Source organism: Astyanax mexicanus, chromosome 24 (genome assembly GCF_023375975.1).
Source record: "Astyanax mexicanus isolate ESR-SI-001 chromosome 24, AstMex3_surface, whole genome shotgun sequence".
NCBI lineage: Eukaryota > Metazoa > Chordata > Actinopteri > Characiformes > Acestrorhamphidae > Astyanax > Astyanax mexicanus.
Window position 1 is genome coordinate 26,458,173 of NC_064431.1, and position 20,405 is coordinate 26,478,577.

Genomic DNA, 20,405 nt, shown 5'->3' on the forward strand with positions numbered 1-20,405 from the left:
TTCTCTATTAAGGACTGGAAAAGGTGTCTTCTTGCAGTTGTTGCTCTAAAATCTCAGTGTATGTTTCCAATGTAAGTCTTATTAAATGTAATAACTGCTGCATTTTTACAGTATATTTTACTTTTGAAAATTAAACCATATTTTAATGAAGCCAAGTCAATGCATCACTGTTTTTTTGTGTGCAGTTATTTAGTTATCAGAGCGGGGAACTGAAGCATGGGCTCACATATGGAGCTTTTTTTTTGCTAATTAGATATTTAGGAGCAGACTGAGTACTATAATGATATAATAATGAAAGTAAATGGATGCAGAATGGTGCAACTGGGATTTGTATAATGTACAGTACAGCTGGACTAAGACAATTACAATCAATAAGTGGGTTAATGAAGAGGAAAGAACAATAATTACAGTGTTTCAGGGTCACAATCAGCAATAATTACTCTTAGACTTATGGTTTTTGAGGGTTCTTTACCCATGAAAAGGCTTAAATGCTTATCCACCTGGTAAAAACCCAGATAACATACCAATGTTGGGCAGGTATGGTTAGCTCAACTGGGAACCAGAAGGTTTTGTCCACATGTTCCATATGGACCTCACGTACTGTATTTATGCCCAACAGGGTAATTGATTTGACGAAGAAGGAGTAAACATGGGCACCAACTGGGTTTTACCCGGTAAATGGGACCTTGGTGGGAGGAATTATGTAAAATCTAGGTGGGCTGTAATGATGGAGTCCAATTGGGAAGCCCAATTCAGAAGCTATGTCCACCTGAAACCCAACTAGCCTACATTTCACCTGTGCGAGCCCAAAATTGGAGAGTCCACAGGGTGGTAAAGATGGCAAGTGTGTTACTCACTGTACTACACCAACTGCATTATGTTCTGATGTATTAGAACCATCAATTTTTTTTTATTTTTCTTTTCTTTTTCTTCTTCTTGTACCTCCCTCCTGTACCTCACACTCCGATCCTTCCAACCCTGAACTCCCACAACTATATCCACACAAAATATATATATATGTATATATATATATATATATATATATATATATATATATATATATATATATATATATATATATATATAAAAAATAATAATAATAATAAAAAAAAAAAAAAAAGAACCATCAATTTGACTCACTGATGATGGTCATCTTGCTGAGGTCCAGTCTGACCCGGGTGAAAGTGGACAGGCCAGCAGCTGTGTAATCTCTCCGACAATGGCAGTCTTCTCTTCTGCTCAGGTTGGTTGGGCACTGGGTGGGGTCCATCAGCCTGCATAGCATCCCCAATAAAAGCAAGAATAAGAGGTTGCCCAGGCAAAGAGTATTTCAGATGTTTCCTTGAGTTGTCATGGTTTCATATAAAACTAAACAATCCTTGAAGAACCCTTCTTTTTTACTTATGGTTTATTTCAAATTGGACCCCATTTTCTTCCCAATTTGGAAGATCAATTATTTGATTGACATCAATGCAGCATCACAAGTTAGCTAGCACTCTCGTAGGAAAGTTTTGGACTGTTGTGTTTATGTAGATCTCCAGAAACTAGAGACTGTAATTTTCTCAGAGAATGTCTGAGAAAAATACGTACATGGTCGTTCCGGGCGGGAATAAAATTACCCCAGGACCCTCTGAGAAACTAATCCCAGATAGGGGTATAGTGGCAGCACGTTAGTCTCCTATCCTTCTTTTACGGCTATATAAAAAATATTAAATAATTTACCCAGTAATCCAAATATCCAGTATTATCCTCTACTCTTCTTCCTACCTGAATCCAAAAACCTCGGAGAAGTTCTCATGCTCCCCGGTCGTAAGAGTGATGTATTCTTTTGGACTGTCTGTGTCCATCTCAGAACAATAGATCTGAATATAGAGAGAAAGAGAGAGAGATAGAAAGAGATGAATGGGCAGTCAGGTGAAGTGTCATCTGGTGAACGTGTTGAGAATCAAAATTGTGTTGAGTGGTGAGAGTCTTCTCACTTTAAGCGCTTTTCCCTGGACACTCAGAACCTGCTCTCCGTCCGTCACGACACCAGTCTGGAGCTGCACATCCCTGCAGCTGGAGGCAAGATGACCTGAAAGAGAGCAAGGGGTTAAAACATACTGGTTTAATCTTGATACATGTTTAAAAAACCTATTCATATATCCCAGCAGTGCGATTTTAGTCATAAATTTACTTCAGTAGAGCTTTTATAGTCATAAATGTACCTCAACAATGTAATTTTAGTCATACATCTAGCTCATTAGCACTGGTTTAATCATACATTTATCTCAGCAGAGCTTTTCTAATCATAGAAGAGCTATTCCAGTCATAAATGGACCTCAGCAGTGTAATTGTAATCATATTCTATTCTACTGTATATTGAAACACTAACCACAATAGAGCTATTCTAGTGATACATTTACCTCAGCAGTGCTATTATGATTATTAATGTACCTCCACAAAGAGTCAATGAAAAACATCAGATTTAACAACAAATGCCTTCACACTTGCTTTGAGAACATTTCTCATTTTATCGAGGAATAAAAGCCAGGTTCAGGTCGTGGCCCAGGGTAATAGATAGTATCGAGCTGATATGCACCAGAACAGCTCGCTTTGAGAGATACTATGACAGCAGAGAGGCTTATTTGCGGATGTATTACACACTCACAGGAAGGGTTACTGCAAGGCTTACGACCCTCCGGCCTGGAGGTGGAGGGACATTCATCACTGAGTTCCCCATCTGCTGAAACACACTGCACTGAGCGCTCCATCCAGCCCTCGCCACAGCTCACGGAGCACTATGAAAGGAAACACACATATGTATATGTACACATAAACACAGGTAGGAGAGTCTGTATATTCTTATGTTTTAATAAGATAAGCAGCTCACACAGGAGAATAATGTCAGTAAGAGTGGAGAAGGAAAGAAATTAAAGGCACTCACAGGTCCCCAGATGCCCACTCTCCAGGTGTGGCCAGAGGGGCACGAGGGCAGGTTGCAGGCCATGTAGCTCTCGGGAGGGGTCCCAGGGCAGTTGGATGACGCCTGGTGACCGTACTCGTAATTCTCTACGCCAGCATGCACTTCACTGCAGGACACCAGCCTCTGCCGATAGCCCTGTCCACAGGTGACCGAGCACTAGAGACGAAAACAAGAAGACACTTTGGGTGAAGACACTTCATGCATGCACAACAACTTCTTCAGTGGTCCTGAACAACAAAACTGGCCATGGATGTGACTTCAGGCCACGGATGGCTGTGGCATCACCTAGGATCAAGCCCTCAGCCTCCTGAAACTGATCTATAGATAATCCACAGCTGTGGGCCTGTCCTCACCTCAGTCCAGTCTCCAGTGATCCAGATGAACTCGCAGGGTTGAGTGTTGCACGGTTCGTTGTCTCCTGGTCTTCCCTGGTCTGAGCAGTACATCTCGTGAACCTCGTGCTCGTTGTGATCTAAACACACCACTGTCCGGTGACGGCGTCCAGAGCCGCATGTTTTGCTACACTGTGAAGACAGGGGTTAAAAACATTTTGAAACGGGCGCCGAGTGGTCCAGCGGTCTACAGCGCTGCCACTATGAGCAGGAGGTCGCAGGTTCAAACCCCAGCTCATGCAGCTTTGCCATCAGCTGCTGGCGCTCAGAGGGAGCACAATTGGCCCTGCTCCCTCTGGGTGGGTAGATGGCGCTCTCTCCCCACATCACTCCTATGGTGATGTCTGCAGCACAGGGCATCTGTGAGCTGATGTACCGGAGCCGAGCCGTTGCACTTGGAGGAAAGTGCAACGGCTCGGCTCCGGTACATCAGCTCACAGATCGGCAATGCAGCAGCAGCAGCTCGGTGGCTGACTTCACATGTATCGGAGGAAGCATGTGTTAGTGTTCACCCTCCTGGTGTGTTGGGGCATTACTAGTGATAGGGGGAGTCCTAATGAGCCATGTAAATTGGGGAGAAAATGGGAAAAAAAATAGAAATAAAAAAATCATAAAAACAGTTAAAGTACTGATATCACAACAAACCTCGAGTTTGTCTGCAAGTTGCAAAAAACACATTTACCTATTACCGTAGTTTAGCGACACATATTTATGCTGAAGTTACAAGAAGCAGTGTTTCAGTAAGAATTTTATTTTAGTGTTAAAAGGAATAAAGACAGATAAAAATGGTAAAATTAATGAATCAGGGTTGGGGTGGATCTGATGCAGCTTGGGACCAAAAGGTCATCGGTTCAATGGTGACCCATCAGTCACAAGCAGGGTTACCACTTCAGTAGCAGTTTGGGTTCCTTCTTTTACTTGAAAGAGTGCAGCACTAGTAAGATAACTGCTTGGTAATATCAGTACCAGAAAGATGCTGGTTTAATCCCCTGTCCCAGCAAAGACACTGGGGCAGGAGGAGTGTAGAAACAGCCTTAAACAAGGCAACAAAGGTAAAGATTTTACTGTCCTAATCAGTAAAATTTGTGTGTATTCACTGCCACCAGTGTCTTAAATATGGTTTAAGGTATAATTCCATTGTACTGCTGTGCAAAGGTGTGTTTTCCTTTCTGGAAAACTATAAGAAGGCATGATGTGCTGCTGCACTGCATGCATTAAATTATTTATACTAAAGGTGTTTGAACCCTCAGCTCCTGTTGCCACTGTGGTTATCTGGGGCACTTACTCAAGCACTTAAAAAGCAATAAGAGTATGAGGTCACTGCCGAGCGGGGTACATAAACACACATCATCCTGTCTTTTGCAATTACGCCTGAGCAGAGGAAAAACACCACACTACCTGGAAAGAGAGCTTTAAATCATGGCAGTGGGAATGTTAAAGGGGTAAAGAGGTGGAGCATTTACATAAGACCCCCTACTGGTGTAGGGTTGGCGGTAAAAAGATAAAAGCAAGCCACTCCATTTGAACTGTACTGACTGAACTGTGCCCTCAGACTGTAATGGCTTTCCATTTGTGTGTATATAGGAATCACATTGTGTGCCCCAATCTGACTGATTACCTTAGCCGTGTTTTGGAGGCCTCTGCACGACCTCGTACGTCACACACACTGTAAACCACTTCAGCTCTTACGAGCACATACTCCATCTGCACTTTATCCCACTTTACATCAGCTCCCAGCCAGGAGCCGCCGCAACGGCGAGAGGGGTATTCCCTACGCCAGACGGCGACGCAGTCATCACACTCAAATTCAACAAACCTCTGCTGGCACGGCCGCTTGACCAACACTTCCCAAAGTTCCTAGAAACGAAAGGCACGGAATGACGCATAAACATGAGCGAGATATGTGCGAGGTTAAAAACGACTGACAGGGCGCATTCACTAACGGATTCCAAAACATCTGAACCTCAGAAGGTTTTGAAACCTTAGTCTGTTTACATTTTAATACCATTTTCCCATGTTTCTGAGGTCCCTGACTTTGGGAAATGAATATCCTTAAAATCTTGGAAATTACATTCTTGCAGATTATGACAAATAAAATCCCCTTTTCAATACTAATGTTGTGTAAAAGCACATTCTTGCCTAGATTTTCCACATCTTATTGTAGTTATACAGTAATACAAAAAGGATTACCCTCCCTAATTTCCCAGCAACCATCCAAAGGAAAATTAACCCAAAGTTTACTATAGTTTTTCTGTCATTGGCAGTCAGAATTCCCAAAAGCTAAAGCATGTATTGATGCATGCCATGCCCAAGCAAGGTATAGGCAATGCTATGAACTGAACATTGACTCAGGATTCTCAGGATTGGCAAATCCTTATTTTTGTATTTGTCCCAGTTGCCCAATTTCCCATACATTTTACCCAGGTTTTCCGCTTTCCAGCCATGGTTAATTAAAAAAAGTTGGCAGATCCTCCTAACTCCATGATCCCACCAAATAGGGAGGTTAAAGTCTGCTCACATGAAGCAACCAACCATAATCAACGTGCTTTTTACACAATGTTACTAAACACTTCAACACGCTTGGAGGAGAACACCACTGGCAAATTCCGTTACATCAGCTAAGAGACATCTAAGAGACAAGTGATCTGTATGTGTGAACAGAAAAATCCACATCAGTTATAATGGACACTACTCGGACTTTATCTGAGTATTTATTATTGTCAGATCCTAAGTCTAAATCCGATTTTTTATAGGTGTGCTCCTGATGCACACCTATAAAGGTTAAGTAGAAAAATTGCTATTTTGCTGAACTACTGCATTACATAAAACATGTCTTGTTTGATTTACTTAGAGCAGGGCTAGGCCATTAAGTTCCAAGCCATTACGTGGTGGGCCACAGAAAAGCAGACTAGTATCTCTCCAGCCCAGAGGGTTGTTGAACCCAATTGCAGAACATATGAATTCAAAGCAGGTAATCCCAAGAAAAAATAAATAAATAAATAAATAAACACATCGCTCCTCGCACAGAATCGAAACCCGTGTTGTCAGGGTCGCGGTCCAATACACTACCACTGCCCTGGCTATTGAATTGGGACACAGCCGGGGAAAAAACGCCCTCGCAGGGGTCTCTCTTTTGTAAACAAAAGCTCACCAGAGAAGCATTTTATTTATTTATTTATTTATATAGATGTTTCATGCTTGCAGTCCACATCTGGCCCACGGGTCGCCTATTGCCCTTGCAAAAAGTACCTGCATCTACTAATCAAACCACGTGCTGCACGTGAACCAAGTGCCAAACGGCTTTAGGAAGGCAGTCTGACCCAGGGAACAGTCAGTGCTGTACTACTAAACTCCAACTGCTCCTCCTTAACACAACAGGGGGGCCGGAGACGCCTTTACTGGAGGACCCCTTTCCACACTAATTAGACTTTTCTGCTAACTGTTCGGATTTCATGCTGCTACCTGACCTAGATCCAAAGCTTCCTGAACATTTCTCTCTGTTACCATTAACTTTTCTTTTGCTGTAAGCCCACACGTGTCACCTTAACTAAACTCCTAAACTCCTAAAGTTCTTATACTTAATCAGAAACTACTCTGGCACTGATATGAAAGTTAATCTGTAGTGAAAAGAGTAGGACTTTGAAGTGAAGACCACCACAAACCGTTAAGGGTCCATTAGAGAATAGCCACTTACACCAGTCCTCAGATTCTTATGGACAGTCCACGTTTTCATTCTGTCCCGAAGTGTTTAGAGTTTGGATTGAGCAAGATTGTGTACCTTCCATTCAGAAGTGATTCGAATTTAAATGATTCAGAATCTACTATAAATAGTTCTATAGCTACTATAACTTATTCCATAACTATGATTTAGTTTGTTTCCATTATGAACTATTCAGTAACTACTATCAAGAACTATTACTTTTATCAGTTATTTATTAAACACTTAACTACATCTTATTTAGAATCTACTAATGCTATAAGTATATATAGTATATATACAAAAGTTTGGACACACCTTCTCAATGCAATGTTTTTTCTACATTATAAGAAAAAATATATATATAAAATGAAGGGAAATGTAAATGTAAACTTAAAAGTGTGAAGTTAACTTGTGGTTTCTAAAGCTGGGAACTCTGATGAGAGCCAATTTCATCATAACTTTTTTGATGGTCTTTTTTTCTGCACTTTCAAATATTTATTTATTTTTTCCATATTTTTTTCTTTACTTAGTTGAGTAGTTCTTGCTCATCATAATATGGATTAAAACATTACTCAAATATTTAGTTATTCACTGTTTACCTGTAACTCTACCTCTTCACTACTTTACAACTGATGCTCTCAAACACATTAAGATACAAAAAAATCAGGTAATTAACTCTTAACAAGGCAAAGCTAATTGTCTAATTAATTATTATTTAACTAATAGGACTTTAGTATTTAGTATTCACTATGAATGATTCATTAGTTTCCTTAAGTTTGGTATCCACAATGATTTTTTTAGTAACTACTCTAAATGATTGTTTTATTACTATAGTGTATAATTTAATTATTCTAATTTACTTGGTACCAGCAACATGTATTATTATAAATTATTAGTATCTGCAATAAATGATTGATAAATGATGAATGATTTAATATTTTGTAATTATTACACATTATTCAGTAACCAAGTTATATGTGTGTGTGTGTGTGTGTGTGTGTGTGTGAACTAGAGAGAGAGATGTAGAGAGAGAGTGCAGACGGAGAACAGAGGCATATGATTTCCATCAGAGCAGAACTCTGTTCTTCACCGTCTCCACAGAAGCTCTGCAGGAACCCGTCTGGCACTCCGCCAGCTACCAGTTTAACAGCCCACCCCTTAGTTTCTCTCTCTCTTTCTCACACACTCTCTTTCTCTCTCTCTTACTCTCTCTCTCTTTCTTACACACACTCTCTTTCTCTTACTCTCTCTCTCTTTCTCACACACTCTCTTTCTCTCTCTCTTTCTCTTACTCTCTCTTTCTCACACACATTCTCTCTCTCACACACACTATCTCTCCCTCTCTCTTTTTCTTTCTCTATTTCTCTCACATACATACTCTCTCTCTTTCTCACTCTTACTATCTCTCTCTCCCCTTCTCTTTCTCTCTGACACACACACTCTCTCTCACTCTTCCTTTCTTTCTCTCTTGCTTTCTCTCTATTTCTCTTATATACTCTCTCACTTTCTCTCTCCCTTTTACTCTCTCTCTCCCTTTTTCTCTGACAGACACACCCCTTTCTCTATCTTTCTCTCTCTCTCACTCTCTCTCACACTATCTCTCCCTCTCTCTTTTTCTTTCTCTATTTCTCTCACATACTCTCTCTCACTTTCTCACTCTTACCATCTCTCTGTCCAATTTTCTTACTCTCTTTTTCTCTGACACACACTCTCTCTCTTACTCTCTCTTACTTTCTCTCTATTTCTTTTATATACTTTCTCTTACTTTCTTTCTCCCTCTTACTCTCTCTCTCGTTTTCTCTGACACACACACCCCTTACACACTCTCTCTCTCTCTCTCTCTCTCTCTCTCTCTCTGTCTCTCTCTTCATCATTATGTCACTCACCGTTTGCCACTCAGTCTGACTCCATCTGTAGCGTGCGGGACACTCCTCCCGGCTGCAGGTTTGGGTGGACGGTGGGCGGGGGAGGTGGGAGCACTCTGAGTCCGGCACCCGGCGCTGATCCCCGATCTGACAGAACACCTCTCTCCGCTGCTCCCCGGCGCCACACGAGGCAGAACACTGCGGATCAGAGCGGGTAAGTTACCAGCATGTTTATTCCATTACACTGTTATTTCAAGAGTAAATAACCTTAGAAACACTATTCAGTACTATATACAGTACACCTATAGGTAGGTGTACACCTTTTTAGGATTTTATAGGAGTTGTTAAAATTTTAATTCTGAATAGACCAATAGAAATGCTTCAAAATTACTTGGAATAATAATAATAATAAAGACTTACAATGAGTTAAAAAGTTAAAAAAGGTTTTTCCCTTCTCCTGTAAATTTCTTATATTTTTGAATATACATATTTTCACATTGATTGAGAAAGATGACTAACTAGAGTTAGAGTTTATATATATATATATATATATATATATATATATATATATATATATATATATATATATATATATATATGTATATATATTCACTATAAATTAATATTCAGCAAGAAATCTCCAAAACAAGCAGCTTTACAAGAACAAAAACTTAACTTCCTAACTCTAAATGGAACATTTATTTCATTACAATCATTTTCCACAGTAGCTAACTATAAAATATTGTACAGTATTATACTGAACTATTCTATACAGTACTATACTATTCTGTACTATAAATCTCTATCATCTCTCACGTCACAGTCGCACCAAACCTATCTCCATTTTTTTTACTTTGTTTTAGCAGTAAGACAGTTGCTCTTTACATCATTTTATTGAAAAAATGTCATAAAGAACTGTAAACCGCAAACTGTAAATATAAATGGACCAATAGAAATGCTCCACAATGACGTGGAATAAAATATTTTTACATTGACAGACAGTGATGATAAACTCTACAAGAATAACAACATTCTTTACTCTAAATGGAAGTCAATGTAACAATTAATATTATTATTTTTTTAAGACTTTAAATTCTGGAAAAATTCTGGAGTATTTCTATTGGTCCGTTCATCATAAACAAATGGTTATTAAAAAATATATAAAAAAGGTTGTTCTGTCAGGTATGATACAGCACTGTTCTATAAATATTTTTGTCCCCATCGTAACCGAAGTTCAGTCGTTAAAAGGTAAATACCAGATAAAAAATAAAATGCACAGTAATATGAATACATAAAATTATTAAAAAACATTTTAGTGTCTTAACAGGCTTCTACAAGGAAGAAGCTATTTTCCATATAATAGCAATGTAGTGCAAAAAGCAAGTAATCGATCAGTCATGGGCTTTGCTGTGTTTCTATGTGTATATCTGTATATTTTTATATGTATTACAGTGTACATTAAAATATAATTATACTGTAATTATGCTCTAATTGTAAAGGAAAATGAAATAAGCATAAAAAATGTCAAATGCTGATTAAATATGTTATTATTATATTATGAATTAATTCTAAATAAAAAATAATCTACTTTATGAACTTGTCAGTAAGCGACAATGTAATTATATCTCTAAAAAAAAAACTGATAATGCGTCATCAGGTTCTGTAAACTTGGTATTGTGATTAATTAAAATGAATGAATGTAAAGATTCCAGATTAATTACATTCAGGTCGTACACTCTAATATTTAATTGGACCACCTTTATCTTTGATTGCTGCACGCATTCACTGTGGCATCATTTCGATAAGCTTCTACAAAGTCACAAGATTTATTAAAATCCGGTGTTGCATTTATTAATTCATTTTTCACCAAGATCTTGCAGCAGCATTGATGATGGTAGAGTCTGACCACTGCACAAAGCCTCACTTCTCCATCCAGCACATCCCAAAGATTCTCAATGAGGTTAAGATCTGGACTCTGTGGTGAATTCTCTCTCAATCCATGTGTGAAAATGATGATCTCATGCTCCCTGAACCCTGAATCACTCTTTCACAATTCCAGCCCCATGAATCCTGACATTGTTATCTTGGAATTATTTTGGCCGTGGGAATCATTTAGTGAAGAAAAAATCAAATCCATTGATGGAATAACCTGGTCTATATTCAGTATATTCAGGTATTGAGGTCAGCTGATCTCATTCTTTCAGCACATACTGTTGCTGAACCTAAACCTGCAGACCAACTGCAGCATCAACCAACCCCACATCATTTACTTACTTAAATCCAGGTGACGACTTTTTTATTTTTATTTTGGCCAAGCAGTGTATTATCACCAGAGGTGGAAAAAGTACTGAAAAATTGTAATGGAGTAAAAATACCTTTACTTTGCTAAAGTTCTACTCAAGTAAAAGTAAAAGTACCCATCTAAAAATCTACTTGAGTATTAGTAAAAAAGTACTCAATTTAAAATGTACTTTGAGTAAAAGTTACACAGGGGCACATTTTGCATTGCATGAGGACGTTATTGCCTCATTATTCCACGCACGAGCATTTGTGCGCCGGCATATCCGCCCAATTTCTTTTTTTTTTTTTAATTCAGACAATTGTTTTTTTCCCAGCATTTTATTTTTTACTCAGTAACGGGGAGTTTTCCAATGTAGCAAAGTAAATTACTTGTGTCAAAATGTACTTGAGGAAAAGTAAAATTACCTATTTTAAAAACTACTTTAAAAATGACAAATTACTCATAAAATTTACTCAATTACAGTAACTTGAGTAAATGTAATTCATTACTTTCCACCTCTGATTATCACATTAGGACATTATTTTTAACATACTATTAATAGTATGGAACGGGTATTTGATGGCCTGTCCTGCCTCTCTTTTTTGGCAGTGTGGTCTGCGTTTTTAAAAGATCCTAATGTCATGGAGTTATGGAGACCAATCAGCACTTCTGGACTGAGGTTTTAAAGGAGAGAAGAACATTCTGTGCTTCCTTTAAAGCTTGAAATATCTGTAGTTGCAGAATCACAGAACAGGACTGGATGTCCGTCACCTGGGAGATCTAATGACTGTTCCAACCTCTGATGCAGTAACTGCTTCCAGTTTACTAGGAAGGCTTTATATTAGTTGTTGGAACATTGCTGTGTGGAATTGATTGCACTCAGCATCACAAGAGCATTGGTGAGATCAGGTACCGATCTAGAATCATCACTCTGGAGCACAATGCTGTTCTACTGTAGGTCAGTCTGATGATTTTAACTGTGGTAAGATGCATCATTTGGGTGCATGAAGTTTAGCATAGTTTGGATTTTGAGCTACAACAGAAGAACAGTCTGACCTGTATTGATAGTGAAACCAATGTTTGTGCTAGGTTTTCACCAATATAAAGATTTATTAGACATGTTTAGAACTATTTAATCATCTAAATCAGTCTTTTAAGTTGTCTTTAATGGATCTACAGTACCAGTCAAAAGTTTGTACACATTCTCATTCTGTGTATTTGTATAAATGTATTTTTTGTTCTACTTAAAAGTGTTAAACAAATCAAAATACTTTTGTAATGCATTTAGGTGCTCTTATTGGGGGTTCTGTTAACTTACGATTTCTGAGGCTGGTAACTCTGACAAGCTTATCCTGTTCAACAGAGCTTACTCTTGCTCTTCCTTTCCAAGGGCAATTCTGATGAGTGCCAATTTCATCATATTGTAATTGGCATATTGGTCTTTGCGAATGAAGATACTTTAAAAGTTCTTGATTTTTTGCCATATTATATTGCCGTAATATGGATTAGAGCATTACTTAAATAGGGATATTCACTTTTTTAAACATATTAAGAGGGAAAGAAATACATGTAATTAACTCTTGACAAGTTCAGCACAGCTGCTAACTAAGTCATTTCATGGTGACTCCAGGTGATTCCAAACTTGTGACTGGTACTCCATATAGTGAACAGAGCACAATTTCAGACACAGCTTAAATGTAAAGTCTAGATATACAGCTCTGGAAAAAAAAAATTAAGAGACCACTTTAGTTTCTGGATCAGTTTCTCTGATTTTGCTATTTATAGGTATATGTTTGAGTAAAATGAACATTAATGTTCAGAAATCAATATTTGGTTTTTAATCACAGTTTCATGCATCTTGGCATGTTCTCCTCCATCAGTCTTACACACTGCTTTTGGATAACTTTTTGTTACTCACTCCTGGTGCAAAAATTCAAGCAGTTTAGTTTGGTTTGATGGCTTGTGATCATCCATCTTCCTTTTGATTATATTCCAGAGGTTTTCAGTTTGGTAAAATTAAAGAAACTCATCATTTTTAAGTGGTCTCTAATTTTTTCCAGAGCTGTATTTACAGTACATATTGTGAAACATAGTGAAGATGGTTAGGTTGATCACATAGTTTGTGACTTGCTCCATATATTACTAATATTTCTTTTAGTTGCTTTAATCTGCTTTAATCTCCACTGCTGCTCACTGTACCCAAGTGCATTCGGTATCCAAGTAATAGGTACCAGACTACAGCTGGGGTCATGCCAGAACACGAGACGGAGGTGAAAGAGTTCACGCTGTCAGCTACACTTCATGTTATTGTTCACAAACAGATGGAATATAACCCTGGGTGGAATTTGGTTGGAGGCTCTCCAGTTTGGACTGGATGCTGGATAGGAGAATAGCAGCTCTGACTGTAGTACACAGTACTTTCAGTTTTCAGTGTTGAAGCCTCTGTATATATAATAATATATACCTGGATTTAAGTAAGTAAATGATGTGGGGTTGATGCTGCAGTTGGTCTGCAGGTTTAGGTTCAGTGGCAGTATGTGCTGAAAGAATGAGATCAGCTGACCTCTATACCTGAATATACTGAATATAGACCAGGTTATTCCATCAATGGATTTTTTTTTCTTCTCTGATGGCAAGGTCATATTCCAAGATAACAATGTCAAGATTCATGGTGCTGGAATTGTGAAAGAGTGATTCAGGGTTCAGGGAGCATGAGATCATCATTTTCACACATGGATTGAGAGAGTTCACCACAGAGTCCAGATCTTAACCTCATTGAGAATCTTTGGGATGTGCTGGATGGAGAAGAGAGGCTTTGTGCAGCTGTCAGACTCTACCATCATCAATGCTGCTGCAAGATCTTGGTGAAAATTTTATAAATTAATGCAACACTGGATTGAAATAAATCTTGTGACATTGCAGAAGCTTATTGAAACAATGCCACAGTGAATGCGTGCTGCAATCAGAGATAAAGGTGGTCCAATCTTTTGTATCTTTTGGTCCTTCTGTATGCTTACACGCCAATCTAAAATTGCACCCAGACTCCAGCCAATTAAAACACTTTACAAGCAGCATGTAACAATCAACGGCTTCACAATTCCGCACCTTTCCCTTATAAAACCTCACCTATAAAACAGCACACTCATTAAGGAATGGAGCTACACTTTAACACGAGGCCTTAATGAAGAGCTGGTCATAAAAATGTGGATAATATGTGCATATAGATCATTACTGTCACTTAAAACCCTTTGTAACCTTGTAAGAAGGACAAATATGAAGAAAAACAGTATGGACGAATTGTAAACTGTTGTAAGGCAACATATGACAACATACTGTTGTCAATTTGACATAATTCATATACTAGTAAATCATATAATAATTAGAATATCATTAAAAAGTTACTTTATTTCAGTAATTCAGTTCAAAATGTGAAACTCCAATATTATGTATTACAAAGTGATCTATTTTAATTGTTTATTTCTTTAATAGTTGGTGATTTTGGCTTACAGACAATGAAACTCAAAATCAGTGTCTTAGAAAATGTTAATATTATATAAGACCAATTGGTGCTTTTGGCAGAGTGGGCAGTGTGCCTAGTCCTGCTGGAAAATAAAATCTGCATTTCCATTATAGTTGTTACCAGCAGAGGGAAGCATGAAGTGCTGTAAGATTTTCGGGGAAAACACTACACTGGCTTCGGACTTGATACTTGATAGAACACAGTGGATCAACACCAGCAGATGACAGACATGATTCTCCAAACCATCACTGATTGTAGAAACTTCACACCTTCAGGCCTCAAGCAGTTTGGACTGTGTGTCTCTCTACTCTTCCTCCAGACTCTGCTCCCTTGATTTATAAATGAAATGTAACATTTACTGATGATCAGTGATGGTTTGGAGAGACATGCCATCTGCTGGTGTTGATCTACTGTCCAAAGTCCAAAGTCAGTGCAGTGTTTTTCTAGTAAATCTTACAGCACTTCATGCTTCCCTCTGCTGATTACAGCTTATATGGAGATGAGGATTTAATTTTCTAGCAGGATTTGGCACACTGCCCACACTGCCAAAAGTACCAATTGGTTTAATCTAAAATTCAAACAATATTTATACATCCTAAGGCAATTGAAGGCAGTGAATGTTGTAGGCTAAGCTGTTAGCCTCAACTGCCTTTGTAATAAAGTATAATAATATAATATAATGATAATAGTAATATCTATTGAATATGTTGCACTTTGAGAAGTAAAATTAGGACAATGTTGTCGGTAAACCTCTGTAACCTTAAAGTTACTTCAGCCATGATAGTAGCTAACAACAATTTCAGTACTGAGTAGCTTGTTGTCTAAAGGCTAAGCCAGCTAGCTATAGGCTAAACCGGCTTATTTAGAAGTATTAACCTTATTTATATAGTCTAAAGGAACGTTCTACTGAGAGCGCATGCCGCACCAGCGTAGCCAAGATAGCAATGAACGTCTGATACTTGACTGTTATCAGGGTTTAAATCAATCAGGGCTGCATCTGTGGTTTCTGCTATCAAGATAGCAACACGCCAGAAATTTGTTAAAAAGTTGTTAAAAGCTGTTAAAAGAGTCTTTTAAAAATTACTCAAAACCAAACTATCCAAAAACTCACACAGCAGTTTCATATTTAGATTGAAGATTTTGGTAACATCCTGTAAAGCTTGTCCAATCTCCCAGCAGCAGCTACAGGACAAAGTGGAGAATAGCTCCACTGGACGGTTGATGCACGACCTCTTAAGTGATGTATGGTGTTGAAAAGGTTTTAAAGTAAAGGTACTTTAGTGTTGAATTGAAACTAAAACTCTAACAGCTGGATGGGTATTATCAGTCTGCCGATGCCACGTTCATCTTCATCTAACATCAGGCGTCTTCTCCAGCACCTCTGCTTAGCCTTACTCTCTAAAATAATGTGTCTGAGCTATGAAGAGCTTGTCTGGGATTCTTACGATGCGCACACACACACACACACACACGCGCGCGCACACACTCACACACACACACTCTCACACACACGTCTGCGGTATGCGAAACAGATGTTTGTGGCTCCAACCAGAGAGTTCCCATTACTGAGGGAGAGGGAGGGAGCTTTCCAGATGTTTAGGTGCACATTAAGAAGGTACTGCCTCGCCTGATACTGTGAATACTTTTCTCTCTCTCTCTCTCTCTCTCTCTCTCTCTCTCTCTCTCCATCTCTCTTTCTCTCTCTCTCTCTCTTTCTTTCTCAGAATCTACAGATGTTCACCATTGTGATAAGCCAAGGAGATAAAAAGAAGAGGCTCTTTGCTCTTTCCTGGAGAACATCTCGAAGGCATTGAGCATAGAGAAGAGACCAATTCTATGCTTCAAAGATCACACACACACACACACACACACACTTTCTTTTTCTCTATTCTACTAGGCAAGACTTCAGAAATAAATTATAATCCAATGTATCATCCAGAGCACTGTAATTCAGGTTTCTGGATGCTTTCTAGCCACCTAGGGACTTTTAAAATTGATAAATTCCTGTCATGAAATTCATGCATGCTCTTATTGCTCTCAGACATACAGTAATAAACTCAAATACATTGCTGTAAGCTGCTATAAATCCATATATCACTGTAGATGAAGACTTAAAGCTTGTGGAAATGACAGACATACTGTACAGTCAGTTTCGCTGGTGTTTTAAAGGCTGTGCTCACATTACAGGGGATGATCTGATCTAGATCTGATTTTTTCAGAGGTAGATATACTCTACAGGCAGATGTACAGTGATGTGCCACTGCTAAAGTGAGAGATTCTTTTTTTCCCATTTTCTCCCAATTCAGCATCACAGTGCACTCGGAGGAAAGCACAGCGACTCGGTTCCGATACATCAGCTCACAGACGCAGCCTTGTGCTGATCGACATCACCCTAGGAGTGATGAGAGGAAAGAGCGCCATCTACTATACCCACCCAGAGGGAGCAAGGCCAGTTGTGCTCCCTCAGGGCTCAGGGCAGCTGATGGCAAGCTGTATGACCGGGATTCGAACCATGAAAGAGCTAGCGCTGCTAATGCTAATACTGCTCCAGCCTTGGTGATGGAGAAACTTTACTGAAACAACCTGACCGGTAGAATTAATACATAAGGCATAAGAATTAATACTGTTGATTTTTGGGAAAATTAAAGGATTTTTAAATGGGGACTTGTAGTGCGAAAAATACTGTATATAATGATTTTTTTTTTTTTTATTTATTGTTAGGTCGTTCATAGCACATACACATGAAACTAAATGCCACCTCAAGCGCCTTCATACTTGAGAAAAAATATGAAACACTCATTTTTCACAGTATAATATAGAATATCTACTTATAAATTAATATAAATGGGATTAATATAATTTTTAAAAAAGTTTTTTTTCTAAAGGTAAAAAGCACAATATATTGCACTTGACATTTACCTCTCCCCAGGCACTCGTCTTCCACTTGGGACAGCGGCCTCCTCTGCACCTCCTCTGCTTCTGGGGGCGGGACACGTGGCGGCAGTTCTCCTCCGCGATTGGCTGCCTGGAGCGGCCGACGCAGGTCACGTTACGGTACCGGTAGCCCCTCCCGCAGGAGGCGGAGCACTGTGCAGAAGAACAAGAGCAAAGAGGGAAAAGTCACACAGAGAAGCAATTAGTCACGCTCTTACTGTACCAACTGTCAGATTAGTACTGTGGTACAATGGGAAATTACTGGCCTGGGAGAAATGTGGGTCACACGTGAGGCAAACGCGAAAACGCCACGTGAAAAATCGGCACAATGATTAAGGGATTAACAGCTGAACACTGACCAATTCATTTATAATGGAGCTTTTTATGATATGCTAACAAAAATGTGCTTTTTCATAGCTACGTTCATGAGCATTCCCATTCTATTTAATATATATTTATATTGTAGATTATTTATTATTATTTGTCACAGATTACATGTAGTTTTTGTCTTTCTTTAAAAAAATAAAGTACAGATAAATATCCTAAAGATTAAGCTAAGTAGAAAGTTAGCCTAGCCTAGCTATTTCTGTTACTAGCCACTGTGTAATAGTTATTTTCCACCATTTTCTCTTAATACCTCTCACATACACACATTTTTTTACTTTACATTACATTGCATTTAACAGACTCTTTTAGCAATAAAGGACATAGAAGTTCAAGGCAAAAAATAAAAAATAATAATTTTCGCAGGGCCTAAAGGAAGCCAAAGGTGAATAGTGGGATGGAGGAGGAAAGAAGGGGAAGAACATGAAGAAATGAGGTTAGAAGTAGTTAGTATGTTAGAGGTTTTAGGAGAGTAGGTGCTCTTTGAAGAGCTCTGTCTTCAGGAGTTTATTAAAGATAGTGAGAGATCTGGTAGTGAAAGGTAGCTTGTTTCACCATTGGAGAACTCTGTATGAGAAAATCTGGATTGCTTTTTGTTTTTAAATCAGTGTTTTGTGTTGTAAATTCTGGTAATCTGAATTCAGCCAAAGGAGAAACTTTGCTACCTTTTAAATTGATCAGGCTCTAATCCCTCAAGTGTTGCTAACTAGCTACGCTACTACAAATCTGCTACATTCTCACCAAATTATGCTAAAATCTGATGGTAGACTGTGACCTAAAACAGTATGTTTTCTTGAGGCACATTAATAAATTCAAGTTGCTTTAAAAAAAAAGTAGCAAAGATATATGCTATTAATGATTTAGCTTTCTAGCAGTGTTAAAACAATTTAGACTTTTTACTAATATGACAAAAAAACTTACTCCCAGCCTGTCCTAACAAAGACACATTTAAAACAAAAAATAAAAATAAAAGTCTTCCTTTATATTACAGCTTAAACATTGAGGTATTTTGACGATTCCTGTGCTACAAATTCTCATTGGGCTCAACATCTTTATGTAGTGTAAAAATCTGCTGTTTTAGATTGAACTCAAGTTTTAAGTTTGTTGTGGGTCTTATTCTTTTGCCATTTAATTGTGCTTAATTTAAGAAAGCAGTTTGTCCACAAATTGAAGGAAAAAAACACAGTGCATAAAAAGAACATGAATGACAAAAGATCAAAATGAATAATAAGAAAAATAAAACAGTTGACTTTTTACACAAAAGGTACAAAATCCAGATAGTGAAACAATAAAAGAACACAGTAAAACAGAACACCATTTTCATTTTACTTTAATTTTCTTTTTGTTTCATTCTTATTGCACAATGATGACCTATTGCTTGTATGTATATGCCAAAAGTTTTGCTTATACCTTTGCATGACTTTTTCACACTTTTCCGCACTTTTCCCGAATTCTTACAACTTTTGCATGAAGTTTCATTGAAAACCTAATTGTAAATAGATAAATATAGACATTTCATGGATTGTGAAGTGAAAAAAGACACTTAAAACAAGTCACTTTCAGATATTTAGACTAGACTAGAAGGATTTTGCTTGCTTAAACACTTTCTGCTGGGTGTTTCATGTGTAATAAAGCTTGGCCGACCTCACAGAAGTAGCGGAGAGAGCATTTGAAACAGGTCAAATAAGAAATAGCTCTTTCTATACTTAGAATTTCACTACAATCTAGCCTGCGTTGCCTCATCGCACACAGCAGGCGCTTATCTTTCGGTGCCCTTAAATGGAAATTGGAGGGCAGCCAGAGGCAAATCACGAAATTGTCCGATTTGCTCTCTGCAAGCTGAAAAAATGGCAGCGAGGCCTTTCTGGCTCCAGGTTGAGTTCAGTATGTGCAGAAAGGCCTAAATCCTCCACCCCCACCTGCACCCCTTCCCTTCCTTACAGGGCTTCAGTGTGCCAGGCTGCAGGAAGGAAGGAGGGAGGGAGGGATGGTCAGCGGAGAGAGAGAGAGAGAAAAAGAAAGAGAGAGAGAACAGCTAATCAAAGGGCCGTGCAACGCTAGGATGGATACGATGCGACAGGTCCAGGGTTGAACGAGTGCGGAGCACAGCAGGCCGCGAATAGAGAGCTGGAATCAGCTGAACTTTGACCTCTTTATAGAAGCTAAAAAGGGGGCCCTGCATCCGAGCGAGATGGATGCTAGGGACTCGAGAAAAGGGAACTCTCACAGGTATCTGAGTCGTATTAGTTCTGCATTCATTCATTCAGCGCTCGCTTTGATGATGGAGCTCAAGTTCGAGGAAACGGATGCCAACCAGAATTAAAAAAAAGGCCTTTTAATATGAATATGAATATAATTTGCTGT

General features: G+C 38.6%; 2 protein-coding genes across 6 annotated transcripts in view; one reads left to right on the forward strand and one right to left on the reverse strand.

Annotated features, from left to right (window-relative positions):
* The window catches only part of LOC103029679 (solute carrier family 2, facilitated glucose transporter member 9-like), a 1,095,244-nt gene that overhangs the window by 221,087 nt on the left and 853,752 nt on the right, over positions 1-20,405 (forward strand). The window lies entirely within an intron of this gene.
* LOC103023416 (A disintegrin and metalloproteinase with thrombospondin motifs 9) overlaps positions 1-20,405 on the reverse strand; it is a 94,786-nt gene that overhangs the window by 12,153 nt on the left and 62,228 nt on the right. The window contains exons 29-36 of the mRNA XM_022682812.2: positions 17,643-17,810; positions 8,944-9,120; positions 3,319-3,489; positions 2,927-3,121; positions 2,651-2,780; positions 1,980-2,074; positions 1,768-1,862; positions 1,141-1,274 (exon numbers count right to left, since the gene is read on the reverse strand). Of these exons, the coding sequence (XP_022538533.2) occupies positions 1,141-1,274; positions 1,768-1,862; positions 1,980-2,074; positions 2,651-2,780; positions 2,927-3,121; positions 3,319-3,489; positions 8,944-9,120; positions 17,643-17,810 (1,165 nt within the window). The remainder of the gene's footprint in view (positions 1-1,140; positions 1,275-1,767; positions 1,863-1,979; positions 2,075-2,650; positions 2,781-2,926; positions 3,122-3,318; positions 3,490-8,943; positions 9,121-17,642; positions 17,811-20,405) is intronic.